Source organism: Sminthopsis crassicaudata, chromosome 5 (assembly GCF_048593235.1).
Source record: "Sminthopsis crassicaudata isolate SCR6 chromosome 5, ASM4859323v1, whole genome shotgun sequence".
NCBI lineage: Eukaryota > Metazoa > Chordata > Mammalia > Dasyuromorphia > Dasyuridae > Sminthopsis > Sminthopsis crassicaudata.
In genome coordinates, this window is record NC_133621.1 from 110,938,808 (window position 1) to 110,964,442 (window position 25,635).

The 25,635-nt window shown below is 40.9% G+C and overlaps 1 protein-coding gene across 1 annotated transcript in view; it reads left to right on the forward strand.

Moving 5' to 3' along the window:
* Positions 1–25,635, forward strand: part of PLXNA4 (plexin A4) — a 627,987-nt gene that overhangs the window by 539,497 nt on the left and 62,855 nt on the right. Inside the window, exons 15-21 of the mRNA XM_074269561.1 lie at positions 1,476–1,612; positions 3,323–3,490; positions 7,804–7,897; positions 8,201–8,440; positions 9,693–9,839; positions 10,718–10,952; positions 17,795–17,937. Coding sequence (XP_074125662.1) covers positions 1,476–1,612; positions 3,323–3,490; positions 7,804–7,897; positions 8,201–8,440; positions 9,693–9,839; positions 10,718–10,952; positions 17,795–17,937 — 1,164 coding nt within the window. The remainder of the gene's footprint in view (positions 1–1,475; positions 1,613–3,322; positions 3,491–7,803; positions 7,898–8,200; positions 8,441–9,692; positions 9,840–10,717; positions 10,953–17,794; positions 17,938–25,635) is intronic.

Consider the following 25,635-nt stretch of genomic DNA (forward strand, 5'->3'; position numbering starts at 1 on the left):
GGAGGGCTGGTTGGGTGGGGAACGTGGGAGAGAAAAGGCAGAATGGGGTGGTCCAAGCCACCATCCCCTCCAGGAGCATCTAGTCACCTTGCTGCAATGACACACACTGCCCACCCCTTCAGGTAAGGCTGAGCCCTTTCAAGGACAGGTGCATGAGCAAGCCTTGCCAGGTGCGACTCGTGACAGGGCAGCCAAGACCACCCCATTGGTGTGCAGATGTCATCTGGCTTCCTTTTCTCCTCTAATGGTGTTATTGATCCCCAGCTCTAGGTAAAGTCCTTGTGTCAGTCAGGTACCCGCCTGCTGCGAGTTGCTGAGGCGAGTTCCAAGCTTTGGGGCCATAATTCTTAAAAAAAAGGGGGGGTATCCTCATTTAAATGCAGATACTGGCTTCTCACTTGGGACTGAGTGGAAAGTTTTTCCATTAAAATGCTAATGAAGGAACAAACTGCAACTCCAAATCCTCCAACAAACAGACGTTTTTTCTCTCTGCCCCCCCACCCTCACCCCATTCCTGCAGAAGGGCAGTGGGGGCCTCTGGAATATCCCGATGCCTTCCCTGGCCCGGGGCCCACCCTGCTGCCTTGGTGACTGGAGGAGACTCCAGAGCAGGCCATTGAAGGGCCTACAGCCTCGTGGCAGTGTCAGCCTGGGATTTCAGCAGTCTTGTACTTGGGGTACCTTCTGGTGGAATAATGCTCCCTCTTTCCAGGGGGTGTCCAGAAGATAATAGCAAGGAAACATGGCAGACACCAAAGAGAGAGCTGTCACCCTACTCTTCAAGGCTCTGCATTGCTCCCTACTGAGTTTTAAGCTAGAACGTTTTACCAAGGCATTAACTGAGTCCCAGAGAAAGAAAGTCAGACGATCTAGAGCTGAAAGAGACCTTAAAAATCATTTAATCTAGAGATTCTTAACCTTTTCTAGGTCATGGATCCCTTTGACAGCCTAGTGAAGACTATGGGTTCCTTCACTCCAAGTATCTTCCTTCATACTAAGTATTTTGTAAATATTTAAATAAAACACATGGGATTACAAAGGAAAACAATGATACAGAAATGTTCTTTTTTAAAAATGAAATTCACAGGCACCAATTTTTAAAATTTTTGATTGTTTTTAATTAAAGCTTTTTATTTTTCAAAACATGTGCATGGACAATTCTTTAATAATAGCCCTTGTAAAACTTTGTGTTCCAATTCTTTCTCCCTTACCACACGCCCTCCCCGAGATGGCAAGTAGTCCAATCTATGTTAAACATGGTGGGACTATACACTAAATCCAATATAAGCATACATTTTAATACAATTATTGTGCTGCACACACACAGGCATTAAATTAAAAACTCACGATTTAGTCCAACCTTAAGAAATTTGAGGACCAGAGGAAAAATAGGTAGTAAGTGAAAGATTGGAAATTCAGACTGAATCCAGGGCTTTTCCATCCACACCTTTTTAACTGATTCTTTCTCTACTCAGACACTGACCCTGTCGGACCTGAAGCCCATCCGAGGGCCCGTGTCTGGGGGCACTCAAGTGACCATCACTGGCACCAACTTGAACGCAGGCAGCAATGTGGCAGTGACATTTGGAAGCCAGCCCTGCCTCTTCTACAGGTAACCGTCTTCCCCGTGACATCTTCCTTTGGGGGAGCTTCAGGTAGAGACACTAAGTCACCACGTGGGTAGGAAGGCAAGATGAGTCACAGAAGGGGCTCCCCAGGAAAAGTAAGCAGGGCCATTTCTGACCACGACTTAGGTAGTACTGCTAAATTGTGTGACCCAGCTCAGTGGGACTCAGTAGGTGCCTGTGCACTGTCAGTACCAAGTCTGGGGTCAGGAAAGCCTGAGTTCACATCTGGCCTTAGTAGTTGTATGACCCTAGGCGAGCCACTTAACCCGGTGTGCCTCAGTTTCCTCATCTGTAAAATGAGCTAGAGAAGTGGGAAACCACTCCAGTATCTCTGCCCAAAAAAACATCAAATGGGCTCATAAAGAGTCACACAAAAGTGAACCTGCTGAACAACAATTGCTCTAGTCCAAATCTAACCAAAAAGGTGAACAAACATTTATTTTTATTGAAGGCTGGTATTCTGGGATGTAGAGGGAATAAATAGTATGAAACCATTGAAAAATGCTATCAGCAAAAGTGGAGTTATTATATATAAGCATGTATATATAAAGTATTTATAGAAGCATATATATAAATTATATATAGAAGTACATATATATAGTATAAAGTATATGTAGAAGTATATATAAAGCATATATCTATATATATGAAGTATACATAGAAGTATGTATATAAATTATTTATAGAAGTATATATATATAAAGTATATATAGAATTATATATATAAAATATTTATAGAAGTACATATAGAAGTATGTATATATAAAGTATATAGAGAGAATAAAGTATGAAGAGAAGGACTTGTTAATCCCTCCCTCAAGTTACCTTCATTCTTCTCCCCTAGCTTTCTCCTTTCTGCCTATCCCACCTACCTCCTAGAGAAACTCAGCTAGATTCAGTGTGGAGGACATTCCCAGAAATAGGCTGTTTCTAGGATCAGTTTGGAGCTGACTCCCCTGAGTCCTGGCTCCGCAGTCCCCGATTCTCCTGTCATCCAGGGACAGAACTTCCTACAGCAGCAACCCCGAGCCTATCTCCCACCCCCTAGTCGTGCTTGGAAAAATAAAGGCAAGAGTGCTCAGGGGATAAAGATGAGAGGCCATTATGGAAATCCATTGTGTGATCTGGGCAGCTATAACAGAGGAAGACAAGGGGTGCATGGATTCCTTTCTGGAGTATAGGGAATACTGGGGGAAAGGGGGAGAGAGAGAGGAGAAAGAGATGCTCTTATGGGACATGGCCCTAGGTAGCCAGGGGGAGAGAGAGAGAGCAGGGAGTAGGGAAGAGACAGAGTGAAATAGAAGAAAGAGATAGAATGGGAGAATCAGAAATGGTGAGAAATCAAAAACTGAAGAAACAGAATCAGAGACATATGAGAGAGAGATGGAGACGAAAACAAAGATACAGAGAGAGACACACACACAGACAGAATGTGTGTGTATGAGAGAGACAGAGAGACAGAGACATAGAAGCAGGAGAGCAGGAGAGACAGGAAAAAATCAGAAACAGAGACTTCTTCATGCTTGTACTGCATTAACTGAAGGTGAGCTGTTCAGGAGCAGTTCTGAGGGTTCTGTGAGCTGGAACCCAGGCACTAGTTATGGTGGGATGAAGTTGGGATGCAGTGGGGGGTCAGAGTCACCATCCCCCCCTGTGCCCAGTCCCACATCCTTGTGCTCCCCCTCTCTCCCAAGGCGATCCACGTCCCACATCATCTGCAATACTACTTCCTCAGAGGAGGTGGCTGAAAAGTCCAAGGTGCTAGTCCAGGTGGACAAGGCGAAGATCCACGCGGATCTCTACTTCCAGTACGTGGAGGACCCCACCATCCTGAGGATCGAGCCCGAGTGGAGCATTATCAGGTAAGGCGCACCTTGCTGGAGTCGGCTTCCACTCCATCCTCCAGCACTGCCTTAGGAGCTCCAAAAGATCTGTCCAGTCTTTGCTCCTCCCCAACATGAGAGAACTGAACCGGATCCCTTCTGAGATCCCTTCCAGCTCTAGTCCTATGGGCTGATGGTCTCTGGGAAAGCATCTGCTACTATTCTTTGGTTTCTACTCTACAAACCCCAGAGGGTTCCACATCCCCTCTGCTTCTTGGAGTGATCTGGGAGTTAGCAAGGTTGCACCACAAATTTCCAGACTTCTCATGCTTCTGCTTTTTTCTGTTGCTCCAAGGGCTTCGACTCAGAAAGACTTGAATTCAAATCTAGGTTAAGACACTTACTATCTGTGTGTTCCTGTGCAAGTCAGTTAACTGCTCTCCACCTCTGTTTCCTCATCCATAAAATGGGGATAATAATTGCAGCCAGGGTTAGGCTGCAATTATTGTGAGGATCAAATGAGATGATATTACAAAACACAAGCTTGGTATCTGACACTTAACAAATACTTGTTTGCTAACTTTCCTCCATCCCTTTCTTCCTCTCTTTTTTTCCTCTCTCCTCCCTTCTTCCCTCCCTCCTTCTTCCCTTTTCTTCCTTCTTTTTGGAGGCAAGTTATCTTTATAAAGACTCACTACAAGCCTTGTTTTGAATAAGAGCTCTGATTCCCTGATGTTTAAAGACAGATAAAAGTAGAAGTTTGAAGCATTATCCCTAAGGTTTAGATTTGGGGTGGGCCCAAGGTCCCCTTTTTGGATCCATGACTGATTGTTTTCATTCTGAGCTTGAGTTTTGAGCTCCCAGAAATGGAAAAACTAACCCATGCCCTCCATTTATTCTTGGGAATGGTATAAGACAGACAGCAGGTGTATTTCCTAAAGAAAGGAGCCAGGCTGCGTGCTGGGAGTGTGGGGTCTGGATTTAACTTCTAACTGCATCAATAACTAGTTCTGTGATCTTAGCAAGTCCACCAAAGTGCTCTGGACTCTAATATCTCCATTATGCATTCTTAGTCTTTCAGAGTCAGGAGCCGATAAAGATTATCTAATTCAACCTCCATCTTTTATAGAAGAAATTGAGATCCAGAGAGATAGCAAAGTTTGCCCAAGGTCACTGAGCGAATAAATGTTCAAACCCAAATCTCCTGATTCTAAGCCCAAGGCTCTTCCCACTATTCCATAATTCTTGATGAAAATGAGTTCTTTTAGCTCTGATATTCTGGGATTCTACTTTCTAACTCAGCAGAAGATTTCAGCCCAAAACCATTCTATCCCTCCATCAGACACTGGAGGAGATTGTAATTTTCAGACACAGGTTAATGATTATGGATTGGAGAGAGAGTTATTGGGGTAGAACGATGGTGGAAAAGCTATTCTATCAAAAACTTAGACCTTAGGGCAACTAGGTGGCGCAGTGGATAGAGCACCATCCCTGAAGTCAGGAGGACCTGAGTTCAAATACAGCCTCAGATACTTAACACTTCTTAGCTGTGTGACCCTGGGCACTTAACCACAGTTGTCTCAGCAACATTAATTAATTATTTTTATTTTTAAAAATTTAGACCCTTTGTGCCTGACTCTGACCACAAGCTTCTAGGCAATTCATCTCAAATCATAATGGGCTCATTCCTCACACCAACCCTTCTTCCCATCCCAACAATTAGTACTTGCAATGTCATGGCAGGGAGCCATCAAGGCAGGCTCTTTGGGCTGAGGGTTATCCTGGATATTAAAATATAGTCTTTTCCTATACATATTGAATATATACATATTGAAACTCATTTATTTTTAGCAGGTTTGTAGCTATTTTACAAAGCCTTAAAAGGTTTGGTGATCACCTTGTTTCAGAAAATAAAGGAACAAAAAAAATCACATCACACATTAGCGGATTTGAAACCAGTACCTTGAATATCAAAGATGTTTGCTTTGTACTATCCTTTCACCTCCCCCACCCAAGAAATTTCCATCTCCATTTCTGTGCTATGAGCAGGGAAGTTCTCCACTGAATTCACTTCTTGGTTTAATTCACAGCTTTCCCCTGCCTATTAGTCACATAAATAATAGTACTGTACCTTCTGGTTCTATGCAGCCAACCTTGAGTAATGTGCTCATCAAGAGAAAGGTTTCTGACAAGTTCTAAATTCACCAGCTAAGCCAAACAATTTTTTTTTTTTTTGCTTAAGGAAACAAAATCTGAGAGCGATGAGGTTTGCATTATGCATGTGGTCGGTATTAGAAGAAAACAGCTTGAGTTAAGGAGATGGCTGATAAGTATTGATCATGCTGCTGTTGGTGATAATGGTAATGATGGTGGTGACAGAAAAGGAGGAAGAAGAGGAGGAAGGAAAGGCCAGATCACAGGGAAGGCCTTCACTGCCAAGAAGACTCCTCAGTGTTTTATTTATTTGTTCATTTGTTTGAGGAAAGATGAAGGGAAGGTCAAGAACAGGGCTCTTAGGCTAAGATCCATAGCTTAGGAATTTTTCTTTTTTGCTATATATTTTGATAATCATGTTTCAGTATAATTGTTTTCTTTTGTAATCCCATGTATTTTATTTCACACATCTAAAAACCTTATCCTTTTAGGTTTCATCAGAATGCCTAAGGCATCCATGATACACAAAGGGGAATGTTGTCTGTAGTCATATCAGGGGAGATGGCTGGCTGAGGGGTGTGTGTGTGTGTGTGTGTGTGTGTGTGTGAGAGAGAGAGAGAGAGAGAGAGAGAGAGAGAGAGAGAGAGAGAGAGAGAGAGACAGAGAGACAGAGAGACAGAGACAGAGAGAGAGAGAGACACAGAGACAGAGAGAGAGACAGAGAGAGAGAGAGAGAGAGAGACAGAGAGAGAGAGAGAGAGAGAGAGAGAGAGAGAGAGAGAGAGAGAGAGAGAGAGAGAGAGAGAGAGATGTAGTTAGGAGTGTGGGATATAGATGGACAAATGGTTAAATGGGTGAATGAGGTGTAGAAGAGGGGATACAAAATCAGATCTGGGACCTTGGAGATCACCTAGTCTGACCCTCTTTCTTACATAAGGGAAACGGAGCCGCAGAGATATTAGGTGACTTGCATAGTGTCACATAAGTAATAAGTGATTGGGCTAGGATTTGAATTCAGGTCCTCTGACCTCCAAATCCATAGCACAACATTGAAAAGAAAAGGGTACTTTCCCACTCTCCTACAAAACTCAGAAAAGATGCTGAAAGTGGTCAGGAAACACTGTTCTAGGCATCAGGGCATTCCTTAGAGATGTCCAGTCACATTTGGACAAAGTTATTATCACTAATTATATTGGAAATTGAAAGTCAATGGAACTTCCTCCCAGTCTGCTTAGGTGAGAAATAATTAGCTCTAGGTTCCTTTGAAAAATGCTTAACTGAAAAAAATCTTTTTTAATTACAAAAAAAAGAAGAAAACCACATAGGCAGAAATCTCCTTTAGATTCCTTATTAGTTCACTTTCCTTGGCCCTGCATCTGGCCATGTTGTGATCTCTTGGGCCACAGACGGGTTAGAGTCTGGGAAACCTTCAAGAATCACGCTTTCTGATCTATTCATAGATGACTTAGATGGGAGTGGGTAGAGGCAGTTCTGGGATCGCAGATGAGAAGTTCACCTTCCTCTCTTGTTCTAAGATTTGTCTTTTGTCCTACTATGATGTCGATTCATCTCTTGGACTGGAGAATTGGAAAAAAGACCAGCGCAGATTCCAGGATTGTGAAATTGAGGAAATCCCAGACTCAGTCTTCCCACTTACCTTAAAAAAAGGAGAGAGGATGGGAAGAAAGAGTAATTGGTAGCACGGTCGTGGGATTATAAGTAACTTTGTTGTCAGGTACCTTCCAAATTATCGATGCTCAGGGAGGTTGTGTCCGAGTGTCTGAGGTTACTCAGGAATCGGTAGCATTTTCAGCCTAATTATTCATCTGGTTACCATTACCATCATCATCATTATTGCTGGTTCTGAGCATCATCATTATTATAATTTTTTTCTTCTCTCTTTTTGATTAAAGCTTTTTATTTACAAAACAAAACATATACATAGGTAATTTTTTAACATTCACCCTCACTAAACATTGTGTTCTATATTTTCCCCTTTCCCACCACCCACTCCCCTGGATGGCAAGTAATCCAATACCTGTTAAATACATCATTATGATTCAATTTACTTATCGTTGTCATCATCATTCAGTTTGAAGAGCATTGTGTTCACCATTATTTTTCACCATAAATATGATCAGTCATCAGCCTCTTCTCCGAACCCAATCACTCATGTGCCTTATTCTCTTTCCTTTCAGTGGAAACACCCCCATTATCGTCTGGGGGACACACCTGGACCTCATCCAGAACCCCCAGATCCGGGCCAAGCACGGAGGGAAGGAACACATCAATGTGCGTTGGGGCACTGGGCAGTGTGGGTGGGGATGGGAGTCGCAGGGTACTAGGCTATGCTGTTTCTGTATATATGGCCACCCCCCTAGTCTGGAATATCCTTGAAATTATGTGTATATGTGTATGTATACATACATTCTTGTAAATATATGTGCGTCTATATATAATGTATGTACGTATATACACTTGGAACCAAGCATCTATACATAATATATATGTCTGTATGTATATGTGTGAGAATATACGCTCTGTGCATGTAGGATGAGATGCTGCAGTAATCAGCCCAGAATTCTCTCTCCGCAGGTCTGTGAGGTCCAGAATTCCACTGAGATGACCTGCCAGGCCCCAGCCCTGGCCATAGATCCTGACCACCAATCCGATCTGACCGAGAGGCCTGAGGAGTTTGGTTTCATTCTAGACAATGTCCAGTCCCTGCTGATCCTTAACAAGACCAACTTCACCTACTACCCTAACCCTGTGTTTGAGGCCTTTAGCCCTTCCGGCATCCTGGAGCTTAAGCCTGGCACGCCCATCATTCTGAAGGTACCGATTAAAGGGATAGGAAAGGCTTTCTGACTCAAAGTTAGCAAGGCATTGGCCCCTGCCCACTGCTATGAGGGAGGGGGGTGTTCTTCCCTCAGCATGGTGTACATCTCCTCTTAGAGAGGAAATCTAGTTTAATCCCAATTCGATGCCCAGGAAGCAAAAGCCTCAGTCCATATAGTGGAGGGCACGTAGTGCCAGGTAGTATAGCCCACGTAGTCAATATATAGTCCTTATATTCCATTTATGGTCCATGTAGTAAAGGTAGTGTCTTATGTGACATATAATCCATGTATAGTTCATGGATAGTCCTTATAGTCTATATAGTGGAGGGCACATAGTGCCATATAGTCCACATATAGTCCATATATAGTCTATGTAAAACTCACATAGTCCATATCTAGTCCTTATAGTCCATAGAGTGGAGGGCCTGTAGTGCCACATAGTCCACATATAGTCCATATATAGTCTATGTAAAACTCACATAGTCCATATATAGTCCTTATAGTCCATATAGTGGAGGGCCTGTAGTGCCACATAGTCCACATATAGTTCAAATATGGTCTATATAAAACTCACATAGTCCATATCTAGTCCTTATAGTCCATATAGTGGAGGGCCTGTAGTGCCACATAGTCCACATATAGTCCATATATAGTCTATGTAAAACTCACATAGTCCATATCTAGTCCTTAGCGTCCATTGATAGTCCATATGGTGGAGGGCAGAAGAACGGCTCTCGGCAGCTTTTTTGCAGTTTGGTGCCCAAATTTAGGGTCTGTCCTTTAGGATTTGGAGAATGAGAAGCCTCTGGCTGCTTCTTTTTCCACAGCCCATGCCAGGTCATTTCTCTGGGAGCTTCCAGGAAGAGTTGGGGTGCCCTCCCCTAATCATACAAACTGTTATTAGTTTCTACACTTCCTTAGGAAGTTCCCGGGATGATATAGTGGAGAGAATGCTAAATTCTGCTTCAGATACTTACCAGATCTGTGATTCTAAACAAGGCAATTGACTTCTGTGTGCCTCAGTTTCCCTGTGTGTAAAATGAGGGGATTGACCTGGATAACTTCTAAAGTCTTCATTAGCTCTATCTAGGATTCAATGAACCTATGCTCAGGCTGAGAGGAGACCATGTAAGTGTGTATAGTATACATATATACACATATATAGGCATGCATGCATATATACATATATATGTGTGTGTGTGTGATAGTAGCTTCAGACTGGGGAATGGGCTTTTCTGTCCCTCCAGGGCAAGAACTTGATCCCGCCGGTGGCCGGGGGGAACATGAAGCTGAACTACACCGTGCTGGTGGGAGAGAAGCCGTGCACCGTGACAGTGTCCGACGTCCAGTTGCTCTGTGAATCTCCCAATCTCATTGGACGGCACAAAGTGATGGTGAGCCCGACATGACCAGGACAAGGCACCGTGGGGAAAGAGGGAGAACTGAGGGTTCTCAGCAATCTTGGGGTCATGGGCCAAACCTGGCACCCAAAAAGCTTCTGCCACCTGGTCCTTTCAGAGACTTTCACCTCCCATTCCTGCTGACACCCGTCGGTCCCTCCCTCTTTTACTCCCTGTGCTTGGTACACGCTTCCCCAGACAAGTTTCTGACTGAACGCTTCCTCTGCCAGCTGGGAGTGCTGGCTGACAATTAGGGCAAGGTGTGGACATTTATGTCAATGGACATTTATGTTAAACATCTACATATACCTAGTACTGTACTAGGCAGTAAAAAAAAAGGCTGAAAGGCGAATGAGAGAGATGTCCACACGGGGACTAAGAATGAGCATTGGAGTCAGGAGGAAGCACCAGGCAGTGCAGGGAGGACTAGGCTGCCATACTGAGGGAGAGTAGGACCCAAGCGTGGGAGCCTGAGGGTCCCGCCGGCTCAGTTTTCCCATCTCTTGGACTGGAACGTGTACAAGTGGCCAAGCCCTAATTCAGTTTTCTTCCTCTTCCAAGAGCCCTAACACAGGCCATTCCATCCAAAAAGTGGAAGCACTTATTTCCATGAGTCTGGGTGTTTTTTTGTTTGCTGTTTGTTTTTCAGGGAGAGGGAGAGGGTGTTAGAGCCTGTTCTCTTGTAACTAATGGCAGAATTGGGAAGTACAAATGTACGGTCCTGCTGAGGTTGTTTCCTCCTCAGCCTCGGTACACAGTAAATTAGGACTCTTCAAATCAGGACAGACTGTAACTCATCTCCTTTTATTGCCCTCTCTCCTGGTCCCCTCCAACCCTACACCCGCCCCCCCCTCCGGCTGTGTGTCCTGCAGGCCCGCGTCGGGGGCATGGAGTACTCCCCTGGCATGGTGTACATCTCCCCAGACAGCCCCCTCAGCCTGCCCGCCATCGTCAGCATCGCCGTGGCTGGCGGGCTCCTCATCATATTCATCGTGGCCGTGCTCATCGCCTACAAGCGCAAGTCCCGCGAGAGTGACCTCACCCTGAAGAGGCTGCAGATGCAGATGGACAACCTGGAGTCCCGCGTGGCCCTGGAGTGCAAAGAAGGTACCTGTCGGGCAGGGGGCTTCGACTCCGGGACACGATACACACGTGTTCTGGGCCCGCTCGGTGCCTGAGTGTTTCGGTGCACCAAAAGGCAAACCCAGTCACTGTCTCAGGGGTCTTAGGGTCTAGTGAAAAAAGCAAAGCTGGGAGGGATCGAATGTGAGCTTCTTGAAGAAAAAAGACACTTTTGTTGCTGTTGTTGTTTTGCCTTTATTTCTTTGGCACATTGTTTAATGCCATATACATGGTATGAATTCATAAATTCGTGGAAAACTTAATTGTATCTAATCTAACCCAATCTTCCCATTTTGCAAATGGAGAAACCAAGGCTGAGAGATTAAGTTACTCCAAGTTATTACAAGTTAGATAGTAGCAGATTTCAAGATTTCTGCATAAATCTCCCAATTCCTAGACCAGTGTTCTTTTTACTACTCACTCAGTAGGTCAGGGGTTAGGAGGGGCAAGATAAAGGCATAGAAATGCTCTTGAGTTGTCCATAGACCACTCGGAGATGCCTTCCCCTTTCTGTGGCAGCTGGGTACTGAATCATTCTCCCTAGCACCACTACCCAGGCCCACACTGGTGAAAAATTTGTCCAAAGGCTTTAGGCCTTGCTGTATCATCTATCATCCATCCATCCATCCATCCATCCATCCATCCATCTATCCATCCATCCATCCATCTATCCATCTATCCATCCATCTATCCATCTATCTATCTGTCTGTCTATCTATCCATCCATCATCCTATCTCTGTTTCTCTGTCTCTCCCTCTCTCTTCCTCCTCCTCCTCTCCTCTCTCTCTCTCTCTCTCTCTCTCTCTCTCTCTCTCTCTCTCTCTCTCTCTCTCTCTCTCTCTCTCTCTCTCTCTCTCTCTCTCTCTCTCTCTCTCTCTCTCTCTCTCTCTCTCTCTCTCTCTCTCTCTCTCTCCTCCATCTGTTCATACTTCTGTCCATTCATCCACCTATTCTATCCATCTGTTGTCTGTCCATATATCTATCTATCTTTAATTTTTTTTTAAGACTGGACTTGTGATTTTACTGTTGCAAGCAATTCCCAAGGAGGAAAGTCTTACCAATGCAGATCTATACCTGCACTGCACCATATAATTTTAGAGAATTGCTTGAGACAATGAGATTTTTTTTTTTTTGAGACTGACTTTTCTATCTCACTCAGGCTGGAAGTACTGCAGCTTCTCATGGGCCCAATCTCACTATTTAACAGCACAGAAGCTTTGATCTGAGCCAGATCACTGCTCCTTATATGATCTGTCTTTCCCCCGGGCCTTATTTTATAGGTGGTGGCTTTTTTTCAAGCACCAGATTGGCTTTAGCTTGACTATAGCTCAAAACTCCCAAAGTCAAATTGTCCACTAGTCTCAGACTGACCTAATGGTAAATATTACAGTTATGTACCTCCAAGCCTGGTGGGAGATGAGATAATAAATGACTTTCCAGGGGTTGCCCTGTCTGCAAATATCAGAGGAAGCTTATTGGAATGGAGTCCAAAAAACTGAGGACCAAGGGTCGTCTCTCATGTGTACATGGATGTGTGCTTCTTAGGACGTCACTGAAACCTCAGTTCCCCAGCTAACTCTCCAAGACTGTAAACTGCTGTGTTGGAAGAAGGTGTTTCCCAATTTAATTTTTCCTTCCTTCCTATGTGTGTATGTGTAATGGATGAGTGCTTACATATACACACAATGTATATGTGTGAAACATAAGTATATGCATATACACATATACATTAAACACATATGTATTAAAGAGAATATAATGGAATTAGAGATACGCAATTCAAGAAGAAGAAAATGTAGGAGTCAGTTTCTTATAACCCCTAGGGAATTATTTCATGAGTGACCCTGAGAGAGAATTTATTCTGGTTCTTCTCTGGAATAGGCTGGGTTCCGTACCTGGGGAATTTAGGTCTCAACAATTCCCTTTTGGGAAAAGTGCCTACTTTTTGATGGGGAAACGGATTCCTTCCTTCCCCTCTCTGCATCCTTCAGCTGTCAACACAGCATCCGCCTTGTGGGACTGTTAATTACTGCCTTTTATTATATTTACGCCGCTTAATTTTTTTCTCCGCAATGTACTCTTCCCTCTAATTAGGTGTAGTGATTAGAATCTCTTTCATGTGTCGCTGGCACAGTGCTTTGAATGTTGAAGGCGCTTGGTGACTTAAAGGAAAGCTGCAGCCTGATAAAAAGAAAGCTTCTCTTACCCCCGCCCCTCTCTTCTTTCTCCCCACCAGCTGAGTGACCCAACTGGGAGGGGGCAGCAGAGCGGGGGCGCCAAGCAAGGCAAGATTCCCTTTGAGAAGTTTCAGAGGGAAGGAGAAATTAGCAGTCAGACAGGGAGTCACATTCCTGACAGTTTGTCAATAGAGATGACCTGGCAGAGAGCTGAGTTCCTTTTAGGATCAAGGAAAGCTGGTGTGTGTGTGAGACAGGATGTAAGAAGTGGCTAAGATTTTATATATACATACATATACACCTATATGTATATATATATATATCTATGTTGTATATATACATATATATATATATATATATATATAAACAGGTGTTTATGGAATGGTATATAGAGATGTGGATAGGTTACATTTGAATCTTACTTTATATTATAAGGTATATATGAGTTCTCAAAATCTTTAAATATTTGACATATGTGTATCTGTTCCCATATACGTCAATATTCCAAATATTTGTGATTTTTGTCAGCATTAGCCATGACTCTATCAATGCAGGTTGAAACTGCTCTATATGCTGTGTGTGTGTGTGGAGAGAGGGAGAGGGGTCATGAGATGTCATATCTAAAAAAAAAGTTCATCCCTCTGTAGTCAGTCTCCAAATTTAGCTAAATTGGACCTAAAGCAATGTGAAGTCCTGCATCAGGCCTTTATTGAAACTTTTCCAAGTTGAAAGAACAAGTTAAAACCTGTTAACGCTTTTACTGACATACTCTGGGAGAACCCTGCTACTTCTATAACCGTGATGAGAATCAAAAGTCAGATAAAAATGAAGAATGTATACATATATTATATATATGTATTATGCATACAGGTATATATCAATTTATATATCTATTCATATTATGTATATATACATATATATGTATCTTAGACACTTGTCTACTGATAATTTGTTACTTCATGTTATTTCCATGTAGTCTATGTGTTACTATGTTATTTCAATAGCATAAAATATCATCTAAGAGATTCTGATTAAAGATTGGCTATAGACAGAGACTTTTCTGTCCTGGGACCCATATAATGTGAAAAGACATGGGGAAGTCCCCCAGTATGTTTGGTAGAGCCTCTGGAGGGATTCATGGGAGAATACGGATACTAGTTACATAGGATGAAAAAGTATGGAAGAGTTTGCAATCTCTACGATTAGAGAACGGATCCATCTCATGAAAAATACTGGATATAGAGTTGGGAGTAATGTTAGTGCCATACAGCCCATCCTCTCATTTTACAGATGAGGAAACTGAGGTTCGGAGAGATTAAAGGACTTGCCCTGAATCACACGGCTAGTGTGTGTTCAGGCAAAATTTGAGCTTGATCTTCCTGTGTCCAAGTCAAGCATTCCATGCTCTACACTTGCTACTTAAGCATATATAGTCTAAATATAAAGGAAGCATGGTGTCACTACACCAAAAGAGGGTCAGCGTAGGAGCTCATTAGGATCCTTCAAGTCCTATCTCTGATGCAAAGACACTTAACTTTTCAGTATAATTCCTAAATGTACACATAACACCCCAAGCAACCGGCTAAGACCGTAAACTGCAGGGTAATTGCTGATTTGCATTGGAAGAGGAATTTTCCTCATTAGGAGTACTGTGTGTGTCTGTATGTGTATTTTACACACACACACACACACACACACACACACACACAAGTTTATCCTAATCTCCAGCCTAGTTTGGAAGTGAGCATCAGAGGAGATAACACTTACAAAACACTTTGCAAATCAGTGCAGATCAGCAATTATTCCACCATGTTTTCTTGGTTGCATGTGCTTTAAGACTTGAGTCTTAGCTCGAGATGACCCTAGATCAGTCTGATTCAAAAAATGTCTGATTCACTACCATTAGGTTCCATTGGCTCTCACAGAAGACAGAGTCTGAGGAACTACCAGAAGAAGAAACCGCAAGTCCTTATATCTAGCTTTAGAGAGTTGTCTAGAGGTATTGAGAAGTTAAGTGATTTGTCCATCCGGGGAATCAGGTCGTCCTGGCTCCTGAGCCATTTCTAGCCATAGCACTACATTGTGTCTCTCATTTATCTTTTATTATAGAGTATATTCTATTTAAAAATATATATATATATTTACACATATACATTATATATACATATTCATACACATATTCTATATACACATACATACATATAGATATAGATATACATATATATGTCAGTTCCTCTAAATCAGTTGTGTCAGACTCAGAGAGAAAGAAGAGACCATTAAACCACAGAATCCCTGCGGGCACATATTGACTTAGAAAATGGCATGTTAATATTATCTATGTTCCTTTGTATTTTTATTTATTTTGTTGTTTATTTATTTTGGTTCAGCTGCGCTCAGGAGTGCCGCAGCTGCTGTGTGAGACACATCTGCTCTAAAGGATAGAGCTTCACACCCTTTAGGATGGCATTCGTTCACTCCCTGCTCCTAGGCAGCATCTGTGACAGTCTCATCATGATCATCGCCACCCTCCCCTTTTCCATGACATGCAACAAGGGCAAAGTGCCGAACCTGACCCCTCTACAGTCATCCCCTCCAGCCTCCTCTGTCAGAGCGCCCCTAGTTTGGCTGCTTCCCACAAACATGCCTGCATCCCCTCCAACCTTAAGAAATTCTCATTTGATCTTGCAACCCCTGGTAGATATTGACCTATATCTTTTTTTCCCAGCACTGCACAACATTCAGTCATTTTTAAGTTGTATTTGACCCTTTGTAAGCCCCATTTGAGGTTTTCTTGGCAAAGCTAGTCCAGTGATTTGCCCTTTCTGTCTCATTTTACAGATGGGGATACTGAGGCACACAGAATTACATGATTTGTCCAGGGTCACACAGCTAGTACGTGTCTTAGGTCACATTAGAACTCAGATTTTCCTGACCCCAAACCCTGCATCTTATTCACTATGGCAACCACTTAGCTTACTTCTACCACTGTACACCCCAGCTAAATATCTTGAGAAAGCTATCTCCGCTGAGTGCTTTCACTTCTTATATTCTCACTTCCTACCCTTCTGCCCTCCATCTTCTGACTGCATCAATTCAATTGAAACTTCTCTCCCCACAGGCCTTTTCTCAGCCTTTATCTTTATTCTTTGCAGCCGTTGACAATATAGACTATCCTCTTCTCTTGGATACAATCGTCCCTCGAGTTTTTCTGATAAGGTTTTTCTCCTACCTGTCTGACCACCTTTCAGTCTCTTTGGTTTGGTCTTCATTCAGGTCATACCCACTAATTATGGGTGTCCCCTGAGACTTTGCCACGGGCCCTTTTCTCTCTCTTTTTTTTTTATGTCTACTACTTTGGTTAATGATCTCATAAGCTCCCAAGAGGTTTAACTATGATCTTTAAGTAGATGATTGCTTCCTGTCTCTGTACCTCTATCTATCTCTCTGTCTCTGTGTCTGTTTCTTTATCTATCTCTCCTCATATATAATACATGTGTATATAGCTGATCTATCTATAGATGGATAGATATATCCAGCCCTAATCTCCCACATTACTAGCTGCCTCCTAGGCATGTTGAATTGGATGTCCCATAGGCATCTTAAAGTTGACATGTTTAAAACAAAAATTCCCTGTCTTTCCCTGAAACTCTTCCTTCTTCCCTATTACTGGCAAGAGCAGTCCTCCTAGTCACCTCATCTCATAATATTGTTATCATCATCAACACCTACCTCAAATTCATCTCACACATCCAATCTCAGTTTCCTCATCTATAAAAGAGAGATAATGGCATTTGCATTACTTATCTCACAGGGTTCTTATGGGCCATGCACTTTACAGACCTTAAACGACTATATAAATGTGACTTGTTAACATTTTCACTTTAGTGACCTTGCCTACCCAATCACTTGAATTGTTTTATGTCATGAGGAAAACTTTTCTGTAATCTAATCCTCCTTCCTCATATCCCTCACTGCTGGGCTAGGCACTGCGTTAATCTCTTCTGCCTCAGTTTTCATAACTGTAAAATGTTAGTAATAATTACATCTGCCTTATAAGTTTTAATTAGAATAAAATTCTAATTTTAGGATAAAATAAATAATTTTAGAATTATTTATTAGAATTAAGTGAATAAAATGAAATCATATATGTAAATGACATTTGATAACTGTAGAAGATAGTCCTTATATATACAATAGCATACAGTCTAATAAAGGTGACAACATATTAAAAATATGTACAAGCTAGATAGATAGTTAGCAATGTACAGAATAAATTAGAGATAAAACTACTCTAGATCATTTAAACTACATGTAAGTTTAAAGCTGGGATTCTTAACTCCATGAATTCTTTAAAACATTTTGTTACCTACATTTCATTTTAATTGGTTTCCTTTGCAAACCCATATGTATATGTTATTTTGTGCATTTAAATATATGATTCTGGGAAGGGATCCATTGGTTTGATCAGACTGCTCAAGGGGTCTGTAATATATAAAAAAGGTTAAGAATCCCTGCTTAGAGATTTATGGGTTTTAACTCATCTCATGGCACTCCCAAAGAGTTGGGATCACACCATGGTCATTAAAGTTCTACCTTTAAGTTCTTCCTTCCAGCCCTACCAATCTCCTTGTGGTTTTCCTTTATCCTAGCTTTTGCTGAGCTACAGACAGACATCCATGAGCTGACAAGTGACCTGGATGGAGCTGGAATCCCCTTCTTGGACTATCGGACATATACCATGCGAGTGTTATTTCCTGGTATAGAAGATCACCCTGTACTCCGAGACCTGGAGGTGAGCTACAATATCTCTGTATTCCCCTTGCCATAGATTCATTGAATTTTCCCCCTAAAATGGGTTTTACAGAGCCTTTCTTATTATAGATGAAGAGAATGAAGTCTAGAGGGAGGTGGAAGAAAAAATAATAGATTGAAACAATAAAAGATCTCATTGAACTAGTCCAAACCTCTCATTTTACAGATGAAGAAATTGAGATCCAGAGAAATTGCCCAAACTCATGTAGGAAATAAGAGACAGAGATGGGATTTGAACCTGGAACTTCTGATTCCATTATCAGCATTCTTTTCACCATAGCACATGAAGAAGAAAAAGCATTAAATTATCTGTCTTAGGACTTAAATTTAAACCCTAGCACTGTTATTTTTTACCTATGTAACCTTGAACAAGTCACTGAAGCTATTAGGTGGTGCTATTTTCTTCTCTGTAAAAATGAGAGGGTAGGAAATGGCAAGGGAAGGATTTGAGAAAAACATGGCAAGACCTTTATGAACTGATGCAGTGAAGTAAGAAGAACCAGGAGATCACTGTACATGGTAACCACAATGTTATAGTAGTAATGTAATGACTTTGCTCCTCTGATTAATACAATGACTCAAGACAATTCCAAAGGACTGGTGATGGGAAAAAATGTCATGCATCTCTGGAAAGACACCTGTGAGCTTTGAATGCAAATTGAAGCATAATTTTTTCATTTTATTTTTCTTGCTTTTTTGGAAATATGACTATGATTTCATGAGTATAATTGATATATCACTTGCTTTCTTGGTGAGTAGGGGAAGTTGGGAGAGAGAATGTGGAACTCAAAATTTAAAAAGAAAAGAAGATTAAAAACAAATAAATATAAATTTGAAAAACATTTTTAGAAATAAAATATGGGGGAGAATAAAGGGTTGCTCGTTCCTTCCTAATCTAAATCTGTATTAAATAACAATAACAATAATAATAGCATGTTATATAGCATTTTAAGGTTTGCAAGCACTTTGCAAATATTTCATTTTATTCTAACTAATCTGTGTAATAGATATTATTATTATTATCATTTTACAGATAAAAAGACTGAGGCAGACTTAAGTAACTTGCTATGTAGCTAGTAAGTGTCTGAAGCTGGGATTTGAACTGGGGTCTTCCTCAGTTAGTTATGTGGGGTAAATTTAAGGACGTGAACCGGGATAAAATGGAAGATGACGGTACTCTTCCTAATTCTAGGTCCAGCATCTATTTACTTAAAGTCCTGTTTTTAGTATAAATGCCATAAGACATCTTGGCCAAATGATAGGCTTGAACCAAAGAAGCACAGACCTATGTGGATATTTCCAAGCACAGAGATTAAATAAGAAACAGAGGGTTATGGAAAGAATTGCATGCTCATTATTTGCTTATGCTAGGAAATGGAGGAAAACTATGGAGAATCCAAATAAATGAGGGAGCAGCTTTAAAGCTCAGAATAGTATATGATCTGGGTTTGCATCCCAGAGTCAACAGTTAGTTAAGTGATCATGGAAAAATCACTTGCCTGAGAAGCCTCGTCTGTAAACTGGGTATATTTGAATTACCTCCATACTCATTGTGAACAAACTGCTTTGCTAAAATCACTCTATAAATCTGAATTGTTATTATTGCAAGCAAGGATGATATTTTGTATACCTCTATGTTCCAGATGCTGCCCATCCCATGCTAGGTTCTCGTTCTATATTAAATGAATGCAGGAACTGAATTAGATAGAAATGGAAAATAGACATTCACCCACAAACATTAGGCTGTTATAGATTTGGTCTGTCTGGATTTGGTAGTGTATGTGTCTAGACAAGGAAATGGAACTGGGCTTCCAGGGACATCACTCAGAGGTACCTGAGACACATATGTCTACCTCTTCTTGATGAATGTACCTTTTTCTTTCCTTCTTTTTGTCTTCTCCTCCTCCTCCCTTACAATATCTGGCATGCACATAGTAGGTGCTATATAAATGCTTTTCCTCTTCCACTTCCTTTCCCTCCTTCCTTTTCTTTTCATTTTGTAGCTTACTTTTCCCCTTCTTCATTTTTTCCGTTCTCATTTTAATGGTCCATATCTATCAGTGAATACAAGTTCCATAAGTATAAGGTCTATTTAATTTTTACCTCTGTTACCTTCATACCAAGCACAATCCCTTGCACACAGTAAACCTTGCAAATGTTTCTTGAATAGAATTATTTGGTCTCATTTGTGGTCCAAGAAGTTGTTGCTGGTGTAAAATGAAATCTAGCCATAGTAAAAGGCTAGCCTAGTAGAAAATGAAATCTAGCCATCAGGCACGGAAGCGCCTGATAGAGTTGGCAGAAAACTTAATTTGGAGTCAAAAGCCTGGGTTTGAGAGAGTCCCCAGTCTCCCACTTATTAGTTATGCAACCTTTGGCAATGCACATCATCTCCATGGCTGTCAATTCCTTAATCTGTGAAAAAGGCATAATAATTTCACAATTCACAATTACCCTAGGTAGTCACTAAAGATCTCTTCTCAAGGATGACCTTCCGACAGAAATCCTAGGCCTTAAGCTTCACCTTGACTGCTCTGTTCTACTACAATTGTCTCCAAAAGGAAGGAGAAATTTAAAAGAAGTATACCCAAATGACTAATAAAACTGTCAACCTAAGGCCAAACACTGATCTCCAGGATGTTGTCCTGGAGACACTAACTTGAAAACAAATCCAAAGGACTACCTTTTCAATTTTCCCATTCAATCAGATGTGAGTCCACTTAACTCCACTATTGTTTGACCCTTCTATCCTTGTACAAGAAATTTGCAATGTTTGGATCACCCTTAGTATCATCCTTATAAACTCACTTGATACATTGGGATCCTTAGAGGAACCTGGAAGACTGAGGTGATTATATTGAGAATTCTTATGTTGGGATTGTAATAATGGTTTGTCCAACCTATAGCAAGCCACTCAGTCATTCATGTGACAGATATACAATCTGTACATATCATAATTACAAAATGTTAGCACACTTACACATACAAAGACTCCCTACCCATCCTCCCCACCAGACCACATACCCTAGTCCTTATAAATCTGTGTCACCTTCGTTCCCTACATGACCTATATCTTCCCTCCCTGGGAATCTTCAACTGCCTATTAGACATCTTAAATTCAACATAGCCAACACTGAACTAATTATCATTCCCCAAAACCTTACCTTTTTCCTAACTTCCCTATTAACTGTTGAGGGCACCTCCATCTTCCCAGTAAGCCAGGATCTCAACCAAGGTATAATCTTTGATTCGTCACTCTCAACCCCCACATAGAATCTGTGGCCAAATCTTGAAACTTCTGCCTTGAAATAGTTCTCTTATATGCCCCTTTTTCTCCTCACCACTTTGCCTGAAGCAGATACTCATCACCTCAATGGTAACATCAGGATGATTTGGATGGAGATCTCCTTGCCATAAATTTCTCCCCCACCTCCAGTTTATCCTCTACTCACTTGTCAAATTGATATTTCTAAAGAAAAATTGTGATCATGTCAGCCCCCCATTCAATAAACTTCAGTGGCTTTCTATCATATCTAGGATCGATATAAAACCTTCTGTTTGGCATTCAAATCCCTTCATAACCTACCCCGCCACTTATATTTCCTGTCTTCTTTTACCTTCCTCATCCCCACATGCCTTTGATTCAGTGACACTGGCCTCTTGAATGTTTCTTGGATAAAATACCCCATCTATTGATTGTGGATATTTTTTCATTGACTATGCCCCAAACTCACAAATTTCTCCCTCCTCATTTCTGGCTTTTTCCCTGATTTCCTTTCAGTCTCAGATGAAATACAACATACTACAAGAAACCTTTCCTAAATCCCCTTAATGTTAGTCCTTCTCTCTGTTGAATATATCTAATTTAGCCTTTATTTATCTTCTATGCACATAGTTGTTTGCCTGTTGCTTCTCCCATTAGATTGTGAACTCTTTGCCCCAAACAAAATGCCTGATATATACTAAGCACTTCAATAAAGACTTGCTGACTGTCTTAATCAGGAAATTTTATTTTAATTTGTTTGTTGATTACTTGATTACTTGACTTACTTTTCTCTCTCAACCTTTCCCTGAGAAAACTACTAGGTCTTTGACCATGAAGGAGTTAAAATAGAATCTATTCCTATTCAAATCCTATTTCCCATAGTAAAGAGCCCACAAGATGGCTAATTGTCAAGAAAAGGCTCTGTCTGGAGCAGGTTATGTGGCCTTCTAGTTTCCAATAAACTTGCTAATTAATTGCTTGCAGACATGAGCAGAAATAAACTTTTGCTGCTGCACATTAGCCTGAGGTGATGTGAGATTCAGCATTCTAGCTAGGGAGCTTTGAATCACACTTTCCTTGCTTGAAATTTGTTCCCCCACACCCCTCCTTAGTTCCACCCTGTTGACTTTTTGGAAACAAAAATATTCCAAAAGGGCTGCAGAGTAATCTGAAGCTCAACCTTCTCTCATTCATAATAAAAACCCAGGAACTCTCTAATGTGCATACCTTGGGCTTAGGAGGAACATTTAGGGAACTAGAGTGGTGTGTTTCCTTCTTCAATACTTATTTATCTACTGGTCTGTTTATGTGTTCACCTACACCTTTATGCTCAGGCTTATCAAGCCTCTCAGAATCTCAGAAAACTGAAGAGATATCTCAGCTGGTCTGACTTATCTCTGAGTACAAATTCCCTCCACAACATCCTTTCACAAATTAGAATTGAGGTTCTTCCCCCTTTAGTGGTTAGGGAGCCTTTTGGCAGGTTCTGAAATCTATGAATCCTTTCTCATAATCATGTTTTTAAATCCATAAAATAAAATATATAGGATTACAAAGGAAACCAATTATATTGAAATATATAATTATCAATATATAGGGGTGTATACACACACACACACACACACACACCTATATATTAAAATTCATGAGACCTGGGTCAAGAGCATTGAGTTAGAAGGGTTAGTCAGAATCTAATAAGATGAAAATTTATGAAAATAAGAATAAGGTCCAACACCTGAGTTTATAATAAAAATAAAATGCCTTCATCTTTTCTTCTCCAGTGACCAGAAACCCACTCTTGTCCTGGATTAAATGAGGGAACAAAATGCATGTAGCCCACCATTTCTAGCCCCACTCTCCCTGACCGTGTTACACATTTTATCCAGTTGCCTATGACAGGCATCTCTAACTCCCCAAAACACATTTTCTGGCTCCTACCACTTTCTACTTCTTACTCTAATAAAAGTCACCCAACTGATTCTATCATTAGTTCTTAAAAGTCTTCAATCTGTTGGCTTTATTCACCATCTTTGTTACTCCCTGGCTTCAAACTCCCATCTCTGACCACCACTCCCATTTATGTCTTTTCTCCCCGTATTAGAATATAACTCCTTAAAGTCAGGAATGCCTCACTTTGTGTTGATTTCTACAATAAGTGATATATAATATACACTTAATAAATTTGTTTTCATGCATTCAATACCTCCTGATTTCTCTTTTGTGTAACTAAGATTGTTGAGATTTTTTTTCTATGTTGAGTGCAAATATGCCTCTTACTATTGTTCCTAGATTTGATCTTCAGGGGCAAGCAGAATGTCTAATCTCTCTTCAATGTGACAGCCCTTCAAATACTTATTTTCCGTGTCCTTTTTGAATCTCCTCTTCCCTAGGCTGAATATCCCTGTTAATAATTCTTATATGATATGATCTTAAGTGTCCTCTCCATCCTGTTCACTCTACCCTAGTTTTTTTAGTGTTCCTGCCAAAATGTGGTGCCAAGAACTAAATAATGCTGCAGATGTGGCCTGATAAGGGCAAAATATAGCAGGTCCATGACCTTGCGTTTTCTAGATATTGTTCTTCTATTAATTCAGCCCAAGATCATATTACCTTTTTATTCAGTTGCCATGTTACATTATTCAATTCAAATAACATTATTAAACACTTATTATGCTCAAGGCATCTTGCAGTTCACACATATACACACACAAAATGAAAGCCTAGAGATTTTATGGTTTTTACATAAACCATTTTCTTGCTTGGTCTTTTGTTTCCTCTATTTGTGCAGTTTATTTTTTGAACCCAAATGGAGGACTTGACATTTATTCCCATTAAACATCCTCTTGTTAATCTGCATGCAGTATTCTATCATGATGAGATCTTTTAGTATCCAAATTCTGTCATGCAGCATATCAGTTTCTGCTTTCTTTCATACTTAGAACTAATAAGCGTACCAGATCATGTCTTCACACAAGTGTCTGCTAAAGGTGTTTAACAGAGAAGAGTCATGGATATATCTCTGGTGTCAAACACAGGAAACCTCCCTGCAGGTCAACACTGATCCATTAAATGGTTTGAATCATTCAAATATAATCATGGCAGTGGTTCAGTACCTGTAACTTAACATAACCTCTTTCCTCTGTCACTTCAGATGTGGGGATTTTAAGGATATATCTTCTTCATTCGAAAACCAACCTTTTCTTTAGGGAATAGAAGACCATATGTTTTAGGACTTTAGAGGAAAGACTTCATTTTATAGATAAAGAAACTGAGGTTCGAAAACTCAGGTGACTTGTCCACAGTCACAGAGATAATAAATAGCAAAGCAGGAATTTGAAAACCAGATTTTTTCTGAATCCCACATGCTATGAGTTGAATGTGGGGGGAACTATTCCAGAAAAGGAAGTCAAGATTCAGGTTGAGCCTATTTCCATGGTCAGTCAATAGTAACAGCTTTGGGAAATTTGGTGTGTGATGTAGGGGGGAGCCAGGTAGATAAAAAGAAAAAGAGGCAAATAGATGGTTAAGGTTTAAGCTTAAGGGTGGAGGATACATCAAAGTCATTGTGTTATCTGTGCTCTTGTTTTCACTAGCTATTGAAAGTTAAGCATCAGCTCCTGTGGTAGAAGGGGCTGCCATTGAAGGCTAAGCACAAGGGAAGCAGATGCTGGACCTGGACTCCTTTTCTGGAACTCTGAGAGACACCTTGATGCTGGCTGGCCTCTAGAGTCTGGGGCTAGGGAGGAAAGGACTGGAGAGAACAGGGTGGAGGCAAAGCATTGGGAAGGGAAGGCTATGTACCAGAACCAAACAGTGTTGCTGGAACTATGGAAAACAGAGAAGGCCAGCACAATTGGTCACTGTCCACTTGATCTCTGATCTCTTCTACTGCCTCCTTCTAGGACTTGCTTTACTTTTTGCTTTTCAAGAACCAAAGGAAATGAAAGCTGAGCAGGTACAGAGACAGTTGACATGCAGAGGGTTACTATCCTGGATGCTCTTAGGTTCCAGACCTGTGGGAGCTATAGGGGAAGTTCAGAGGCTTTGTTGTAAAGCTTCTTCTTCCTTAGAAAATTAAAGTTGTGCTTATCAGGTGCCATGGCTTCCTGAACCTAGATAATTATAGCATCATGTTAAGCGGTTAGAGGGACTGGGGAACTGGTTAGTCTTTCTTTCTTTTCTTTCTTTCTTTCTTTCTTTCTTTCTTCTTCTTTCTTTCTTTCTTTCTTTCTTTCTTTCTTTCTTTCTTTCTTTTCTTTCTTTCTTTCTTTCTCTTTCTTTCTTTCTTTCTTTCTTCTTTCTCTTTCTTTCTTTCTCTTTCTTTCTTCCTTTTTCTTTCTTTCTTTTTCTTTCTTTCTTCTTCTTTCTTTCTTCCTTCCTTCCATTCTTTCTTCCTTCCTTCCATTCTTTCTT